The sequence below is a fragment of the Anopheles moucheti genome, chromosome 3 (assembly GCF_943734755.1).
Source record: "Anopheles moucheti chromosome 3, idAnoMoucSN_F20_07, whole genome shotgun sequence".
Classification (NCBI taxonomy): domain Eukaryota; kingdom Metazoa; phylum Arthropoda; class Insecta; order Diptera; family Culicidae; genus Anopheles; species Anopheles moucheti.
The window spans coordinates 12,863,840-12,881,389 of NC_069141.1; the positions used below are offsets into that span (position 1 = coordinate 12,863,840).

A 17,550-nucleotide genomic window follows, 5' to 3' on the forward strand; every position below is an offset into this window, starting at 1 on the left:
ATGTTCTAAGGAGTCGGTACGGCACTTAAAACGAAACCCATGGCTTATGTTTACAGCAATTGTATATTTTTGTTTCTGGTTTGACCGCTTCGATGTTGCATATTTTATTACACGTTTAGTATGATTTGATCATTTGTTTATAGAAATAAAAACAACAGACATAACGAGTAACTTGATACGCACTACACCACGGTCCGTATCGTTGCGCGTAGGATTTTTGGAACGATGCACATGTCTTTTCTGGTTTTTCCTAAAACTTGTAGCGAGTTTTGATTGTTTATGGAAAATAAATATATTAAAGCTTACACAAGAGCACAGTCCGCACGGGTTGGCTGCTCCACAGAGCCTAACATCGATTCATTACTACATCTGGTTTGTCCTTTTGCAAAATGTCGTTTGATTCGGGTTTTTATAAAAGTTTTAGGCTGTGTTTTCTATGCACCGTCACCACCTCTTGTAAAGGTGGGAATCGGTTTGCGGATGGGAGAAAGAGAGTCATCGATTTCCGTTTGGCTGCGTCTGATGATCTTTGAAGCTACCGGTTGATGGTCCATGATGCAACCTCCGTAGTACACTAAAACTAACAGTTAACAATGTTATTTCCTTCTAAAAATATGACTTTATCCTCTATGGTTTTGGTGGTCTACTAGTGCAACATTAGTGATACCGCAGTATCGCAGTTTCCGCCCCCGTCTAAATCTGTCGGGAAATGGTACACGTTACGAGGCTAAATATAGTAACTAGTAGCAGTTGCACTGATCCCAATTAATCCCATGAGGATTATCACATTAGCGGGAAACAGTGGCAAGGATCTGACCACATGGGCCCCCTCCCGGTTGTTAAATCTTTAAAGAATGGCACAGATCCTTGCACGGTTCTGATCGATATGTCGCCGACTGTTGGCAGTGTTGCGCCCAGCTCCACTGTTTGGTCCACTACGTCCCGTGCTGGAACCGGAATGCGCCGTCCCAGTGATTGATTTCAGCTCGAGAAATTCGTAGGCCCCTCCATTTGTCGTCGCTAGCCGGGCGCTCGTTTGCTCCCGCTGTAAACGATGCATTATGATGCGGTACACACCGATGATGTCACTGCGTGGTCCGTTTGTAACCGCTCGCGCTATCATGTCTCCGGTTATACCGAGTGCCTTCATCAGACGGCGTGTTTCCATTTCCAACGGATGCAAGTGTCGATTACCCTCCGAGGAAACGGCCGTCGTCGGGTACATCATGAACCGGCCATGTTCTTCATCAATCGTTCGGTGCAGCTTTTCGCGCAGATCTATCAAGCGATTGGCACGCGACACACCATCCGGCCCGGTTAAACTTTCCGCCGACACCAGCTCCATTGGGCCGATGCGCTTCTTTAGCGTGCGACCAAAGGAAAATCGACGGGGTTTTCTCTCCTGACTGGTGCCACTTTCCTTACGATTGCCATTGATTCCGGCTGCCGGATCGTTTGTGAGTTGATTATTGTAGTTATTCGTACCATTAGCGTTATTGTTATCATTATTATTATTTGACACATCGTTGGATAGATCCTTGCTTAAATGGGAATGATGCAGATGGTGCTCGGTGACGAATGTGGTGTCCGCCGCGTCAGCCGTGACCCGTGGATCCGGCTTGAGCGGATGCAGATAGCTTTCCTCCAACACGCTTGCGGCCCGCTTGGTGCTGCAAGCGATCGTACGCAAATTGGGTATCTCCGGTGCATTGGCTAGGCGCTCGTCCCGCGAGGACGATGACTTCGTCGAGGAGGACGTTATTGGTTGGTGCCGATGATGGTGATGATGTTGGTGACGCTGATTGTTGTTGGCAGCACTAAGGTTGTTATCACGACTGGATGCGTTCGACTCGGGCGAGGAAAGGCGATCGCGAGGGGCGGGAAAAAACCAGAACAGCTTTTTTCGCCTTCGCCTAGGAACATTGTTGGGGTTTCGATTTTGGCCGACGGTGGTGGTTTGATGATGATGGTTCACCCTTCCGAGGCGACCGGCATGATCCTGTGCGTATCTGAACCACTGGCAGTCCAACAGTTGCTCGATCGTGGGTCGTCGGGATGGTGTGTGAACCAGGATTCGTTCTGGAAGCATACATAAAGAAAGCTTGTAGTCTAACTTACTCAAAGGACTCACATGAAACTTTCAAGATTACTTACGAATGACGCGACAGCATGGCACACTCAGGCTGGTGGAGATGACAAATTCTCCCTTAAGCACGGCCGTCCTTAACAGTGGTACCGTGGGTGCTTTGAACGGCATACATCCCTCCAGCATGAAGTAGAGCAATATCCCGAGGGCCCAGATATCGACCGGCCCTCCGATGTAGTGATCGTCGCTGAACAGTTCCGGTGCCGCGTACGGTGGTGAACCACAAAACGTGTCCAAATGCTGCCAGGGTCCGTTTACCAGCTGAGTGCTGAAGCCAAAATCGGCCAGCTTAATGCGTTCCTCGCTCACCAGTAACACATTCTCCGCCTTGATATCACGATGCACGAAACCTAAACTATGCTGCACAAGACGAGAGATTAGACACGAAAGCATTAGAAATAAGGTTCTCGTGAGGATCGTTCGAGTTTCCCTCCTACCAGATGCTTCACAGCCAGTAGCAGTTGTTGGAAAAGCAGTGCAGCGTGCGGTTCCTTGAGCGGGCCGACCTCCGTAATGCGATTGTAAAGCTCACCGCCTTGCACCCATTCGCTGATCAGATGGATCTTTCCCAATGTTTCTATCACTTCGAACAGTCTGTGAGGAAGAGAGGGCAAAATGGGCGCATCAATACTAGTGTCTTTTACCAGTTCCTATCTTTCGGAAGGAAATTTATGCTTACCTTAGAATAAATGGATGGTAAACACACTCAAGCGTGCTTACCTCGCGCGACAACATGCGTAGCGCCTTAGCATCTAGACGACTGGTGTCCACTACCTTAATAGCGACTTTATCTGCAGTGACACACACCAGAACCGTGGCGTGGCAATGGATCGTCCCAAAATTGAAGACACGTTCCGGTCCCAGGACAATGTAGAGCATAAGGAAAACAAAATAATCGGAAGGTGCAGGTGAAAAGACCGCTCAAAATCAGTTCGTTTCATGTTAAATCACAATTATGGCATTCTTCCTGGGACGTTTTCATTATCCTTTTCTTCCCTCCGCTCTTTGGCGCATTTCGCTGCCACCATTGATCGTGGGGTTAACGATGCTCATTAGTGTGTGCTACCTCGCAGGAGCGATGAAGAGGATGATGACGTTGGCGAAGGGAAGGACCGCTCGTATCGGGACTTCATCGCACCAGGGAAAGGGAAACTACAAATGAAATAATCACCTTTGGTTAATTGATGAACAGCGAGCTTGACACGCGAGAAGTTGCCTCGTCCGATATCGCCACAGAACCGGTACAGGCCGATGCGTCTGCCTAGCGCTACCTGCCAGTGGCCGCCATCGGTTTCCAACGTCGCAAAACGGGGAAGGAACCATTTATGCAGAATACGGTACCACCACCAGGACGTACCAACCCCGTCCAGGACATCCGGGACGGAACAATTACGAAGCATGGGGAGCAAAACAGAAAGGAGGTACATTTTTAAACGACATTAATACGCGTTCCCCTCTTCCGAAGTCATCGGAGTCAGGTCTGGGAGGGTTAAAAGGATATGGCGAACAAGTTGTTTATCGACGAGTGATTGATGAATAGGTGTTGGAATTTGTTCCTCGCCCAGAAGCCCGAAGCCGGGAAGATGAATATTAAATGTGTGTTGTGATTTTGATGGCGCAATAATTGAATGTCTGAGAGGGCTCTCACTGATTTCCAGTGATACTGCAACGGAGATTGAGTGAACAGAAAAGTTAACCCTTGAGAAAAAAAAACTTTGTCCACCATGCTATGCTCACGTTTACAGACACGGAAACCCTGCTGCTTCTGAAGTTTTGAAGCTTCGGACTTTGGGCAAGAACTCACACGGCGCACAGCTTGGTAATTATGCAGCAATAATGCTGCTTTCCTTCGTGCATTGTAGCTAGTAAATATTCATAGCCAGTGCCAACACATTCCAGCAAAGTGTACACAGCTTAGTGGAATAGTAAAAGTTCGATCGAGGCCGAAATCGGGCAGAAAGCGGTAGTTAAACCTTGAATGAACGACAAAAATCGTCTCAGGTTCAGGCTGGATTCAGGCCACTCAACCTTTGGTGCGACTTGTCCGTGTGGCGTTTGTGTAAGTCGCAGGTTTTATGATATTATAGTGGAATAAATTTGATGCTAAAAGGAATCTAAAACCAAATTAAGTTACAATTAGTATACCAACCGTGATCAACATTAGGAGGGTAGTACACTAGTGCAAACTTCTCTGAAGTGTCAGCAATATGGTGAACTTAACCTGAAGTTTCATGAGAAACTCCGTACCAATGCCACTAGGAGATTATCTCGAAACGAAGTTTAGTGGACATCACAACAAGTTGCTAGAGATCCATAACATACAAATGGTCCAACTTGGACGCGGTATGAATTGAACTCTGTTAAATTTATGTTATTTTGTGTTTTTAAACTCTTTACCCTAAAATTTCCCCTTTAACTAACCTCTACGTACTGTGACGGAATTTACCAAAGATTAAGAGAAAAATATCAATGCAGATAAAAAAGCATTTATTATCTCGATTCGTATTTTTGAAGTTGGTAAACAGAAAAATGAACATATATATGACATATTTATTATGCAGTTCTAAAATTTCTTCTTTTTTAGTCCACCGGAGTGTACTATCTCCTTAAGTAACTTGTATGAAGTTGCTCGGAATGTCCGACCTACTCCAACACTGGATTATTGGACTTACTATTAAACCTTCATTAATTAGAAGTCGCATTCCTGCATGCTTTTATTGCGATATGCTAAGCTTCTTAGTAAGTAACGAGTTTTTAATACTCGTAAGTAAAGCAGGGGGCGCTTAGTAAACCATAATTTCTGTTCCGGAAATCGCTTCCAGCTAGTTCACCAGGTACGTCTCAACAACGGTAACAAAAAAAAAAAATGGGAAAACCCCCATGTAATGCTAATTTTCCTTCTGCGTAGTGACACGTTTTCCACCAGCTGTGTGTGCGTGTGTCACACATTGGGAAGCGAAAGTAAAGCGTGTCGATTAACGCTCGCTCACCGAAATATTACGCAATGCAGTCGACAATCGTGTCAAGAGTTGTCGAGGCGTCGAGTAGGCTAATGTGAGTGCCATAGGTGTTGGAAATTATGGGCGGTTGTGCAAAAACCATCTCGTACGTCCCGGTCCGGTGGCACGCTTCCGGAAGCAATACCTCATCGTACCACTTGGCGTTCCGATAGCGAGCACCCATCACCGTGCTCGCACCGCGGAAGTAACTCGTTAGACATTATTTGATCCGATAAGAAACTTGCTTCTCTTGCTTGTGCTACTCCACCAAGCCGGCTCAGACAAAAGCCCTCGTTGCTGGCTGTCTTGAGTGGTCACCCCTTGGAGAGAGGATCCTTGATGAGCAGTTAACGCCATACCACCACCACCCCACCACACCGCCAGGGGCCGGAGGCCTGCCGGCTGTTGTCAGCAGGGTGGTCAGCAGTTAGTTGGGCGCTTTGTTTGGAAATTAATATTCACCCAATCGCGATGGTGTGTTGGAATGGTGTCAAGATGTGGATGGCGCGTGGCACGCGTGAGTGATTGATGGATGTCGTTTTGGACAGTGGAAATGGCGAGACAGGTTTACCTCTTGCGAACACCGGGGGTCATTCTGGAGGGCGGTTGTGTAGCGCTGATAGATTGGAGTTTTTGGCGTCGGTACAGCTGATGCTAGAATGCCTTGTTCCACTGGAGCGATCCAGCGAGCGAGTCCGTTTCAAGGGAGAGAGACACAGGAAGAAAGAAAACAAAGTGCGTATTTAATTAGGAAGCGCCATAGAGAGCCATAGAGGCGAATGCAGGATGGCACTCTATGGTAATTAAGTGAAGGATAAATATTTGATCCGACAGAACGGGAATCGTTCGTCATTCCGATGGGCAGTGTAATAATACTAATTAGCCAGGATGTCCATCATTTGCCCATAAGTCCAAAGCGTTTAGCTAATCGCAATCGGTATCAAATTGGAAGTCACGGAAATTTTATCGCAGACGGACAACGAACGCAACGCGCCACGAAAGCGAACTCAACAAACGGCACAGGCACAAATACTTACTGATACATCTTTTAATTTGGCAGATCGCTGCTGAGCACTGCGTTGAACGTTAAAACGACGCTTAAAGCTGACATGTTGCTTTGCCTCGAGATCATTGGCTCATTTTCGTGGGATTGTATGGGCTTGTAGGTTAATGCGTTCCTGAAATTAAAATGTGAAGCTTAATGTTACTAGTGTTGGGTGAATTTGATTCTCCATTCTAAAGATTCATGAGTCCTTAAAGGGTCACGAACCTTTCAGGAGCAACAAAACAATTCAACAGTAACAATAAAATCAGTTATAAAATCCCGAGAGATTCACGAATTTATGAAGATTCATGAACGTTTGAGGATGAATTAATCTTGAGGATGTATGAACCTTGATGATTTGTGAATCTTGTAGGATTCATGAATCTTTCGAGAGTCGACTCGCTCATTAAAAACAGCGCTAATTATTATGCATTAAGCGGAGGCATGATGGCATGATAACAGTTCAAGAAATTGTGGAATTCCTAAATATATCCCCATTTGAATCATTTCCTCACGATCCACCCGATAGTACTGAAACGTGACCGATCGCCAGTGGCTTGTTTGGTGAAATGCAGTTGAAGAATTGAAGCGTGCAGATTAGCACAGTGCTAAGATTACAAATCAATTATAAGTTTTATAAATATCACTCCAGCAACTCCACCACTCCCCGTACACGCTCCAGGCAAAGCGAACACACTGTTTGCTGATCGAGAACGGTACAGAGCGTGCATTCTAATTCCACCCGCTGTTTGTGCATTTAATATTTGACAATGCATATAAATAGCACCCGGCCGAGACGGCGCCCATCCGCGGAAAGGTGTTAATTTAAGCTACTTCGTCGCAGATTAGTCGCACTGATCGCTTAGCGGTTGTGGGCTTATTTTGCGACCGTTTGTGCTTGTTGTTTTGGGCCGTTGAACGCAGCGAATCGAACACACGGCAAGGACATAATGGTGTTGTTTGCGTGCTGCTTTAATGAAATTTCTTTACAGCGTGCGTCACGGAGGGGGTTGGTTCCAGTATTCTGGCGCGGAGTTTTGGGGGTTTAATCGATCAAACGGACGCCCCCCGGGTGGATTGGGTGATGTGCAAAAGTTCATCAATGGATGAACCGGTACCGTGCAGAGAGCTAAAAGTGGGCAAACAATGATGGAACTTCAGCGAAATGTGTGGTGCCTGGCGCTGAGGGGTTTTGTTGTACCGGTAAACAGTTTAACTCCCATTTGCACGTGGAGTTTTTGAATGGGAGCGAGGCAGCGTCACGTTATCACACGGAGTGGTGAGTTTCGGTGTGGAGATTCATATCGCGGGTGAATCAGAACCGTTACAAAGCACTATACTTCACACATTTTTCCACACCGGGCTCTCCCCCCCCTGCACGCGGACAATGGATCCACTTGGGCGCGAATCAAAGTCAATTATCGTGTTCTCGAGTCGTGTGCGCGTGAGCCGCCTTTAGAATAGGTTGCTAAATAATTTCACATTTTTATTGATTCGTCCCGGTTTGTCCCGGAAACGAATCCATTAGACCGGCGCTGGTGGTGGTCCCGCACATTCTCCACGCCTTCTGATGCCAATTTTGGGCAGGCACTACCGTATCCTTTGCATCGGCAAGAGCTTTGTAATTGTGTCATAAAATAGGTGGTTTTATCCTTTTGTAAACTTCGTCCAATAAACCTCGGAACTCCCAGTGATCCCGTGTGAAAGTGGAGGGCATTTTTGAGTTCCTCCTCCATCGGTACCCGAATTATGATGGCACGAAAAGTGATACCTTTATGGCTTTGCTGTACCTTTGCTAGCATTTCTAAATGATTGATTAGTTAATGGAAAACGGTCGATTTTCAATAACAAACAACACGTCCAGAACCCCAGGCACCAAGGGTTTTGTGGAGAGTGTTGTAAGAACACAACGAAACATAACCGACAATTGCCGACTGTCGCTAATCGTCCTTTAACATAATCCCAAGGTTCAAGGTTGTTTCAGTTCAAGACTCTATGCGCCCTACCGTACTGTTGCCAGCTGGCCGGTACGAGGCAGGAAGCAAGTCAAGCCGTATCCGTATTGATTCTTCTTCCGGACGTAAAAAGGAGGTGTGTCAGACTGTTTGTTTGTTTGTTTGTTCGGTCGGGGCAAAACGTTTGGACACACACTGCTCTAGGATAAAAGCTAGGGTGTTGGGCTAGTACCTCGAACATTTCTTACCAAAAATACTGAGCAATGTTTTTAATATGAATTTAAGGACTCTTTCTACACTAAAAACATTGCAAAAAATCTAAATTAAAAGAATCATGCCGTATGTTGTCGACTATAGTTCGAAATTCCGCAAGGATTTCCCAAAGGATCAATTCAAGTAGAACACATCTCTGCAAGGAAACTCTGTTGTTCTACTCTGTTTCTCCCAATTTTGCTTTTTGCCTGTTCTACCAAACACCATACAGCCAATTTCCAGAGTGGCTCATTTGCTTCCATTATGCTGGGGACCAATCGCCATTTCCATGGGGCAAACATGTTTGGCATGAAGCACACGGGAGCAGAGAACACTTTGGCCGAGAACACAGTATACTGTGCGGCGGAGCAGTAGGTATAAAATCAGTTTTATTTGAAATCGATATTCTAGGCAGGTGAGGATGTGTGTGCGTACGGGTTTCACGTTTGTACCGGCGTAGGAACTAAACTCACCGGCATCATACACCGGGCACTGTAAGAGCACCGACGAAAAACCCCCATTGGAGGTTTGAAGGATTTTCATAAATTAAATATAAGAACACCAGATCTCTCTCCTGGGTGTGCTGCAAAAGCACAGCACCGTTACACGGCAAATCATGTTAAACGAAAGGACGAGTTCTGCGCTTATGTAAGGAGATTACACCACAACCTACAGGGGAATGTTATAACCTTAGCAAAGCTATCCCAAATCAATCATTTCACCAAGATGGAAGAGTTTTTAATTTATTTCCATCGCAACATATGCGGGCAGCTATCTACTTGCTGTTTGATTTCATTGGAATTTTGCCGGCCGCGGTACGAGGGCTGGTGTGGAATAAGGTACCAGCAGAAAAAAAAGAAGCAATCTTAAGTGGCAAAGGTGTACGATAAGGAAAAGCTTACTGGAGGTACCGTATCTGATACGGACCTCCCCGACACACGGGCAGAGTAAAAGCATGCCGTGAAATTAGAATCAATACTCGCGTCATCATCGCAACCTCAGCCCGCGCGAGAGTTCACTTGAATCGGTCACAACACTTGGGCGTAAGTAGCTCGGTAAGTGAGTAAGTGACCGTCCATGAAGTCAGATAAGACGATGCAAAAAGGAAAAACACAAAATACACCCCCCCCGACCAGAGGCCGGCTTTTGGGGTCCGGACGTCATCGTGCAAGCACATGGTGGTGACACGGAATGTCAAGCTGGGAATCAAGATTTGGACGAGGTTACCGACACAATGCCGCAGCCGCACCGGGCGTGCACTGCTAGTCCGGCAAGGCGAGGTCACTCGTTTCCCATCCACTGGCTATTGAGTACTGTTTAGTGTTTTGTGTACGGTCACTTCCAATTTCTGGAAGGGCGTTAATGTCTGGAGGACGTTCTGATTTAAACGAAGCAACGCATCTTCGTTCCACGGTACGAACACCGCAGCACCGCAGAACGTGTGTTGTTTATCTGTTGAATTTAGCTATTCTCGTGGCATCTCTTCACTTCCCAACCGCTGACCTTTGCGCATCACCAAGTCTCAACTGTCCACCGCTGTCCACACAATGCTGTCCATCGTGCGTTACTGCTGGGCGACGGGAGTGTTTTTTTCTCGCCCCGAGCTCAATGTCAGCAATTGAGACGTTGTTGTTGGTACAATTGAATTAAAAATATAGCGTCCGCCTTATCTAGCGTGCCTTATGCCCCCGCTAGTGACCGTCGACCGACCGACGAGGGCCTATCTATCTATGACCCGCTTTGATGCGAAAGAAGCGACAGTTGGAGTGCAAGTGCGAGTTTTGGTGCAATCCAAAGCAACCCTGCTGACGGTAGCCACTATTATCGCATTCACCGGTGGAATTGAAACCGACCACTGCTCACCACGCCGGGTGAGGAATGGCCCTTAAATTATCGATCAATTAATGTGTCCAACGGGTATCGATCGGAGCGCTGTCACCGCATGCCAGAAGGGACAGAACGCTTGCAAGCATAAAATTGCACTTGAACGGTAGGAAAGCCCCTACACAGGGGCGACATGGTGCCGACGGTTATGGTAATGGCCTAGCTCAAACAACATAGTTCAACACAAAAACTACAGGAGTTTAGACGAGTGAAGTTCTCCTGAGGAAATCTTTTTAGTAAAGTCTCCTCAAAAAACATTACAATTTTGCCAGAACAATTTCTGTCAAAGTTTCCATGGCATAAACTTATTCTACATCCCAGAAGAATATTCATAATGATTTCTTATTCTATTGTCCAACGTTATATGAATCTGATTCAGAATCTTGATTCTAAGTAAACCAAATGAAAGATTGTGGATCCGCTCTCGGAGTTGCCAGAAATGGGCCTTTGCCATTTTGCTTAAGGCCTTCACTTCTTGCTCTGAGAATTAATGAATCTTTAGGGAGTCGATTTTTTAATTGCATAACTCCTCACATAAGATTCATATAAATGATTCCTCCTAAAAGATTAATTAAGCAAATTACTGGTTTTATACTTTTGATTGAAATGTTTACAGAAAGGTTCTTTGAGAATCTTAAGAGATTCATGTTGTTCAGAGATCCAAACATGTATGAATCTTTGGTGATTCAACTCATAATCAAAATGACTCTTTACTGGAGATTAGTTAGAAGGATCCTTCTCCGAAGATTTATAAAGCACAACGTCTATTGCAGAGATCTAAACATAAACTTTTCAATAAATGTTTAAAGCCCTAGCATGAATGTCATTAAAATCAACACACAAATTTGTATTATTTGTTTGAAAAGTATCTGCGGACAAGTAGAGCAGCATAGTAAGATAGTTTCCCGCGCGCATCTCATTTTGTGCACCTAAGCGGGAGAAAACTTTTATCCGCCAAGTTAAACACCTAACTCGATCGGAGGCTAACTTTGACAAAGCCGGTACCCCCCGAAGATGATCGTCAAATTAGATTTTTCCCCATTAGCCAGCTCGCGAAAGGTCTTTATTAGTTTGTAGAGCGTTTTGCCTTGGGCGAATGTAAATTTCCTTTAGCCGTGTGTTTGTCGTCTGTTTGTGCGAGGGGGAACAAAATTGATGCGACACTTGATGCTGTTTAATGTTGTTATAAATAGTTTTCATGCCGCGACGCTGATGCGGGGCGCGAATTGGAGCGTGTGGTAAGCGTGGAACAGAAAGTTAAGTAAAATGTCACTTACTGAATCTTTTTCGTTAGCCGATGTGCGCTCTTGCCAGCGTGGGCCCCCGGTCTTCCACCCCTCCGCTCCCATTCGGACAGCGAATGGGGGAGGGAAATAGTTTCATGAAACTTAGATGCCCGTTTCCCGTTGCTGTATTCGGTGTGTGTGTGTTACTTCCCTGCGGGCTTGAGCGAAATGAGCGGGTGAAATGTATTGAATCCTCGCCTGTTCTGCTCGCATTTATGCTATGATCATCCCGGTGTTTGTTTACGCGAGGATGCTGTGCGCGTTTTGTGTACATAGTACACACTCAAGAAACCATTCCTTCGTAAAGGGCAATTTGTCTGTACGACGGTAGTAGCTTCGTTGACGAGCGATTTGTTTTGGCAGAGCATGAGATGCAAAAAACGGGGTATGTAGGAAGCATGGATTTAATCGCCTTAGGGCTGTACCATCATCGTCGCGTGGAATCGCTTTTGTTATCGACGTCCGTGCCTCGGGGGAGATTGTTAGAAAATGCCAACGAACGAGGACGCGAACCACCGGTAGAAGAAAGCGCAATGGAGCGGTGTTTTGCTAACGAAACTCTAATATTGTTTCCTTGGCTCGGATGTTGACAGCATTTCCTGAGCTGGCGAAGTAAACTATCCTTCCCAGCACCGGCAATTCCAATGCCAATGGAGAACCCATTAAAAATATGCATCGCCACATCTTGCCGCACGCAGTGAAAAGAATCATCCGGACGGACAACATTTTGTTCGTTGCGAAAGCGACTTGCTTTGCCCAGTTGGAAGTGGCCCCGGCATCTGGCATACAGTTTTCGCACACGCCAGTTCGGAACGATTCAAATTATCATAATCATTCCGGGGCCACTTTAGACGCTTCGCGCCCGCACCGAACAAACATTTGCATTATCATCACCGTCACTGTTATTATTCGTGCCTATCATAACATGCCAGTGTGGGGAGGATTTTGCAATTAAAACCAATTGCAAGTGGACTGAGGGATACATAACAAACCTCGCGAATGTACAGACGACCTTGGTCGGGTGTGATCATCTTGGATATCTGGCAAGTTTATCATGGAAATGTAGTACATTCGTAGTACATTTCCCTGCTATCGTTCCAGCATGGCATACAAATTGGGTACTACTGCACACTAAAAGTCAATGAATTTGAACCGACAGTTGGTCGTGACATTGGCGCAAGGAAAAAAAATAACACCCTCCCATCGTCCTTTGCCTTGGCGTGGTCAAGGACTATCGCCCTAAGGTTCATGTTCACTGCGTTGACAAAATGTCCCAGTAGCACGAATGCACTCGCCTTCGTCTGCACGGCAGCTTTTGTGTAAAATACAATCATAAGCTGCAGATTGCTCTGGCTGCCCGGGAGTGTTTCTTGGTGTATGCTCAGCAAAGCGAATGTGAAGAGGTACACCTGGTATGGATTGGCAGCGTTGAGCTAAATCAAAAACATATGTTACCAAACAACAAACAATTCTAGTGTCTGGCCAGCTGTTTTCCGTTGTGCTGCAAGTTCTGTCTATGGTAGTATGCATCCATAGCTCCACACTCCACAGTATCGAATTGTTTGTCGTTAAGCGGGGCAAAGAGGCAGATTTAATGTGCAGGTTTCAAGAAATGTTTTAAGTGTGTTTGCTCCCCACGGCATTTCCCCACGGATAGCAAATAACGAACGATGCGCCATGACGGAGCAACACTACGCGCGACCTGCAGGAGCCACGGTGTCCGACGGGAAAGACACCAGCGAGAGAAGATCCATCGGACATGCAAATTGTGTAATTTAAACCAATCGCTACGTTTCTTGCTTCGGTGAAATTGTAGACGATTGCTGTATAAATATGTAATCATAAGGAAGTCGTGATCGCTCATAAGAAATATTATTTGCCAGTAGATGGTACTCCGTCCTGACCGGTCTGGTTCGATATTTGAAGCATTGATAGACGCTTGATAAATGTACAGTGTTGGATCGGGATGTAATTCTTGAAAAAAGTCACTATGAAAGGATAGTTTTTGATTGCTTTCTTGACTTGACTTATAACGTATGCAAATACCGATAAAAAAAAAAATTTTTGGTCTACCTGCTTTCGTAGCCTTTGTGACTCATATGTCATTCGGTTTTGGCCTCAAAATGATTGAATTTAATTGTCTTCTCAAACAGCCATTATTGCATCTGCGGTTATCTTTAACCAGTCAGAAAGAAATCCATCACCAGAGCTTTGAGTCTCTTTTTATGGGAGATCGTTTGCAGCTTAGACACGGATGACCTCGACTGATATAAAGTCCATCTTATTCAGATATTTCATCTTCAAAACTCAGGGCGATTGTCTCAATCTCCTGAATTTAAGACATGATCACTTTGCCCTCGACTTCGATCAGCAGAGAACTTGTCCTTGCAAAATAGGAAAACTACGCTAGAAGAAACATTGCTGGATTCTCCAATACACAGCAAGGAATTCGTATGAAAATTCGCTAAAATTAGTCCAGTACTGCGCATAAAATCTTAACCGTTTGTAAGTATGTGTAATTTAAATGTATGGTGTAATTTAAACTTCATATAGAGCGTCGTCTTCGTTTCGTAACTCACCTTTATGAAAGATAATTTTTGGGCACTGCTCTATATATCTCACTCAGTGTGATATTCTTGTGGATCTGCAGATCTTCACCTTTAGAGAACACTACACTATTTTAAAACTTCAATATGCTGAAATGATATAAATTACCCAATTTGCAACATTCTTATAACTTTATACGCTAATTTTGCCGTAATTTCGTAATATGCAATTTTGTCGATTCGGAGGCAAATACGATCGGTTCGGGAATGCCATGGTAACGCACGTTTCACTTTTAATTTCGCACACCGACACACGCATACGTATACTGCTACTGCTGCTGTATCAGCAGTCTTTCATTTGTCAACAAAACCTTGCTCACTCAACACAGGCGCGCGTTCATATAGAGGCAAACAGTATCAAATAGGGAAACACATAAAAAAAAACACGCAGTAGGGATTTAAAGAAGACACAAAAAATGCCCCATTTGTTCACCAAACAGCTTCGTTTTTTTTTGCGAGTGGCTGCAAGGTCGCGATTGCGTACCGGAGCTACGCACACGGAAAAATGGTTCTGTTTTGGAAATGATCAAGTGACCGATGAACGATGCCGCACGGGTATGCCTTGTGGGATTGCCCGTTTTCAATTCGTTTCACTTTTCGTCGCACATCGGGCATTGTGTTGCGCTTTTGAAACGTCGGTGTTTTTTTTGTTCCTAGCAGCTGTTTTTTGCAAACTGTTGAAATTGAGGTGTGTGTGTGTATTCGGGGGTTGGACGGATGCACTCTTTGGCCACAGTTGCCGCTGACCTAGGGGGAAACTCTGATGATTATGAAATGGTTTCCCGAGTATAGGGTGTAAGGGAAAAATCAGCCTTTTTCCTGTCCCGAACAACCTACAAATGTACTAAAAAACACACAAACACTCCGAGAGACACATACACTGTTGCACTTGTTTTTCAGTCCATTTTTGCAATCAACAACCAACAATCGGAAAGTACACAGCCTACTGCACCGAAGTAGTGCAAAGTGGAAAGAGCACGGAAATACACGAAATAAAAATTGAATTGATTTAAAGTGGACCGAAAAAAAAGGCAACAACAACGAGGGTGATGTAAAACTGTTGTCACGGCTACTTTGGGAAAATTGGGGGGGCACGCAATGAAGAAATACTGCCGCGGGAACAACAAAGGCGCAGCACACGAGAATGTGTACACTACTATCGGTGATCCCGCACCGTCGCCTACTAGCATCAGCAGAGCAAAAAGCATATCTTGATGCTGCATCTGCTGACACTGGTGCATCTGTGCTCAGAGCTTCGAAAACACAAAAAAACCCTTGGGAGAGAAAATGGCAGCGCGAGACGCAAACACTGTGTGGTATAATAAAATCTCCTCGTTTTGTCCGCGGGATTTCACACCAATAGCACGTCAAGATGACACAGAGCGAGGTCTTTTTGTCAAACAAACAAACACAAAAAAAAAAAAATGCTATCAAACGCATCCAATACGCACATTTTGATCTACGTATGCTTTGATCCGCATCACCAACGCAAGTAAAAAGGTTTGTGAGAGAATCTGATTGATAAGTGAGCTAGTGTGTGAGAGAAATGGTGTTTTGTAGTAATGCAAAGAGACAAGTGGCCGGGAATTTTGTGCGTTTTGAAGAGCAAAATCGGCGAAAAAAGGAACGAACATAACAACTCAACGGGGTGCATCTGGCGGGAAGCATAAGACGAGCTGGATTTGTGTGTATGTGTGTGTGTGAAGGAAACAAACTGGATCATCTTCATCCGGTGTCACAACATCTTGCCGGTCGATTGAAGATCGGGAAGGGAGCAATGATATATTAAATTACCGATCTGTGAAGCATCGTATCTGCTGGAGGTTGGGTAAGGTTAGAGCACACCGAGCTTCGAATGGAATTCTATCGCACGCCGCATGCATTAACCGCATTATTTCTGTATTACAGAGCAGGATTAAAAATCACTTCGATCCACCTAGAGACGCGCATTACACACTATTCTTGGCCCCGGGGCGCTTATCTCTGCACAAACATCAGCCGCTCGGCACTCGTCAGTGTGTTCCCTTCAGTGTGGCGCTTGTCTTTGCAGCGATCTCTCCTGCTCTACTCCGCTTATCATCAGCACCGTTTTGGGGTCGATGTAGCATCCCCGTCCGAATGGGGCACAGAACACAAAGAGTCAGCGAAGCGACAGGCACAGCGGGAAATGAAATGTTCGCGAAGCAGAACATGCACAGCACATCGGCACCACAATGCGTACCGTTCTTCTACGGTGGCACTCGGACGGTGTGTGTTTGTTCACGTCCGTCGCCTTCCCAAATAGGAAGTCAAATCGAGCTCGAAACTCTACACCCAGTCCAATCCAGTAGCCCGAAAAAACGCGCCAACACACACCTTCTGCTGCTCCAACTATCCCCGACAGTTTTGCAGGTTCCGGAGATGAGCTTTTTTTTTTTTGGTGTTGTGTTGTACTACACACCCGGGAATGCAAAAATCCACCCAACGCGGACCGGCGACCGAAGCGAACTGAAGCGAACCGCGCGCGCGAGAATCAAACCAACCCACCGACTCGGTTGCTGTCCTTGCTATGCTGGCTGCGAATACGCGCGTATACAATCTTGCGCTCGGCGCGCGGGTTTGTCTTCTCTCGCGGCAAACGCGCGCGCACACTGGGGGACCGCGTCCACTATCTGAAGGCGCGCGTAACGAGATCTCTGTTTTGGGTGGCAAAACGCTCTCAATGTACTCTCTCTATTTCTCGTTTTATGTTTCTTGGTGGAGCATTTTTTCGGGGCGCCGGTCAGCGAACATCTTCCGGCCGGTTGTGTTTTCCCATCCGAGAGAGCTTCCCGGACGCCTTTCTCAGGCTGATGCTGATAAACCCAAGGGTATTCGCGATGTTCGTTGGAATGGGCTCTGACAGAGAATGGAAATCCCCTTGGCTCACCCAATGAAGGTACTGCAATTTTCCATAATAATCAAAATTTTACCAACCGGGGAAGATGTCGTGCGTATGGTCGATGCATCAAAATTGGGAATACCAAAAGGTACTACAAATTTTAGCCCAAGAAGTGAAGGAAATGGGTTGATATTTTTCCCATAACAAAACCCCCCTCCTCGGGGTCTTGTCGTGTGTGTCGTGTGGACGTACATGTATATATTTCTCAATTATTTTCCGCACGAGAACCTTGATAAAGCTCTCATCAAAAAACATTGTCAGCATGGCGTGTTGGCCGTATCGCATCAACGTGTATTCAATTAGTGCTCCACATTGCATGCTGTTACGGAGGGGTTTTTTTTACTCGCAAAGGCGCAACCGAGACGATTACATTCTATTCGAGCATAGCAATCATCAGTCGCACTTAATCTTGTTTCCCTGGCTGTTCCTTTCTTCTCCACGAGCCTGCCGACTGGTT

General features: G+C 45.7%; 1 protein-coding gene across 5 annotated transcripts; it reads right to left on the reverse strand.

Moving 5' to 3' along the window:
- Nucleotides 1-50: 50 nt before the first annotated feature.
- Nucleotides 51-16,630, reverse strand: LOC128303613 (MAP/microtubule affinity-regulating kinase 3). Of its 5 annotated transcripts, XM_053040616.1 has the most exons (9): nt 16,529-16,630; nt 14,147-14,263; nt 6,183-6,323; nt 5,717-5,817; nt 3,318-3,417; nt 2,826-2,937; nt 2,584-2,740; nt 2,155-2,506; nt 51-2,079 (listed from the first exon to the last, which is right to left on the reverse strand). In XM_053040616.1, coding segments are annotated over exons 3-9 (2,055 nt in total). In that variant the 5' UTR covers nt 6,184-6,323; nt 14,147-14,263; nt 16,529-16,630; the 3' UTR covers nt 51-847. The 5 variants fall into 5 exon arrangements, with proteins under 5 accessions (XP_052896576.1, XP_052896577.1, XP_052896578.1 ...); XM_053040617.1 differs by lacking the exons at nt 14,147-14,263; nt 16,529-16,630 and adding an exon at nt 15,968-16,140; XM_053040618.1 differs by lacking the exons at nt 6,183-6,323; nt 14,147-14,263; nt 16,529-16,630 and having other exon boundaries at nt 5,608-5,811.
- Nucleotides 16,631-17,550: the final 920 nt, after the last annotated feature.

What these genes read in the sequence shown, in the direction of transcription:
- LOC128303613 (XM_053040615.1), bottom strand. Translation starts at nt 3,573, where the DNA reads ATGTACCTCCTTTCTGTTTTGCTCCCCATGCTTCGTAATTGTTCCGTC. An exon ending in TGTTCATCAATTAACCAAAG is followed by an intron (nt 2,938 to 3,317) that starts GTGATTATTTCA and finishes GTGTCACTGCAG; the next exon opens with ATAAAGTCGCTATTAAGGTA. An exon ending in GCCATGCTGTCGCGTCATTC is followed by an intron (nt 2,080 to 2,154) that starts GTAAGTAATCTT and finishes GTATGCTTCCAG; the next exon opens with AACGAATCCTGGTTCACACA.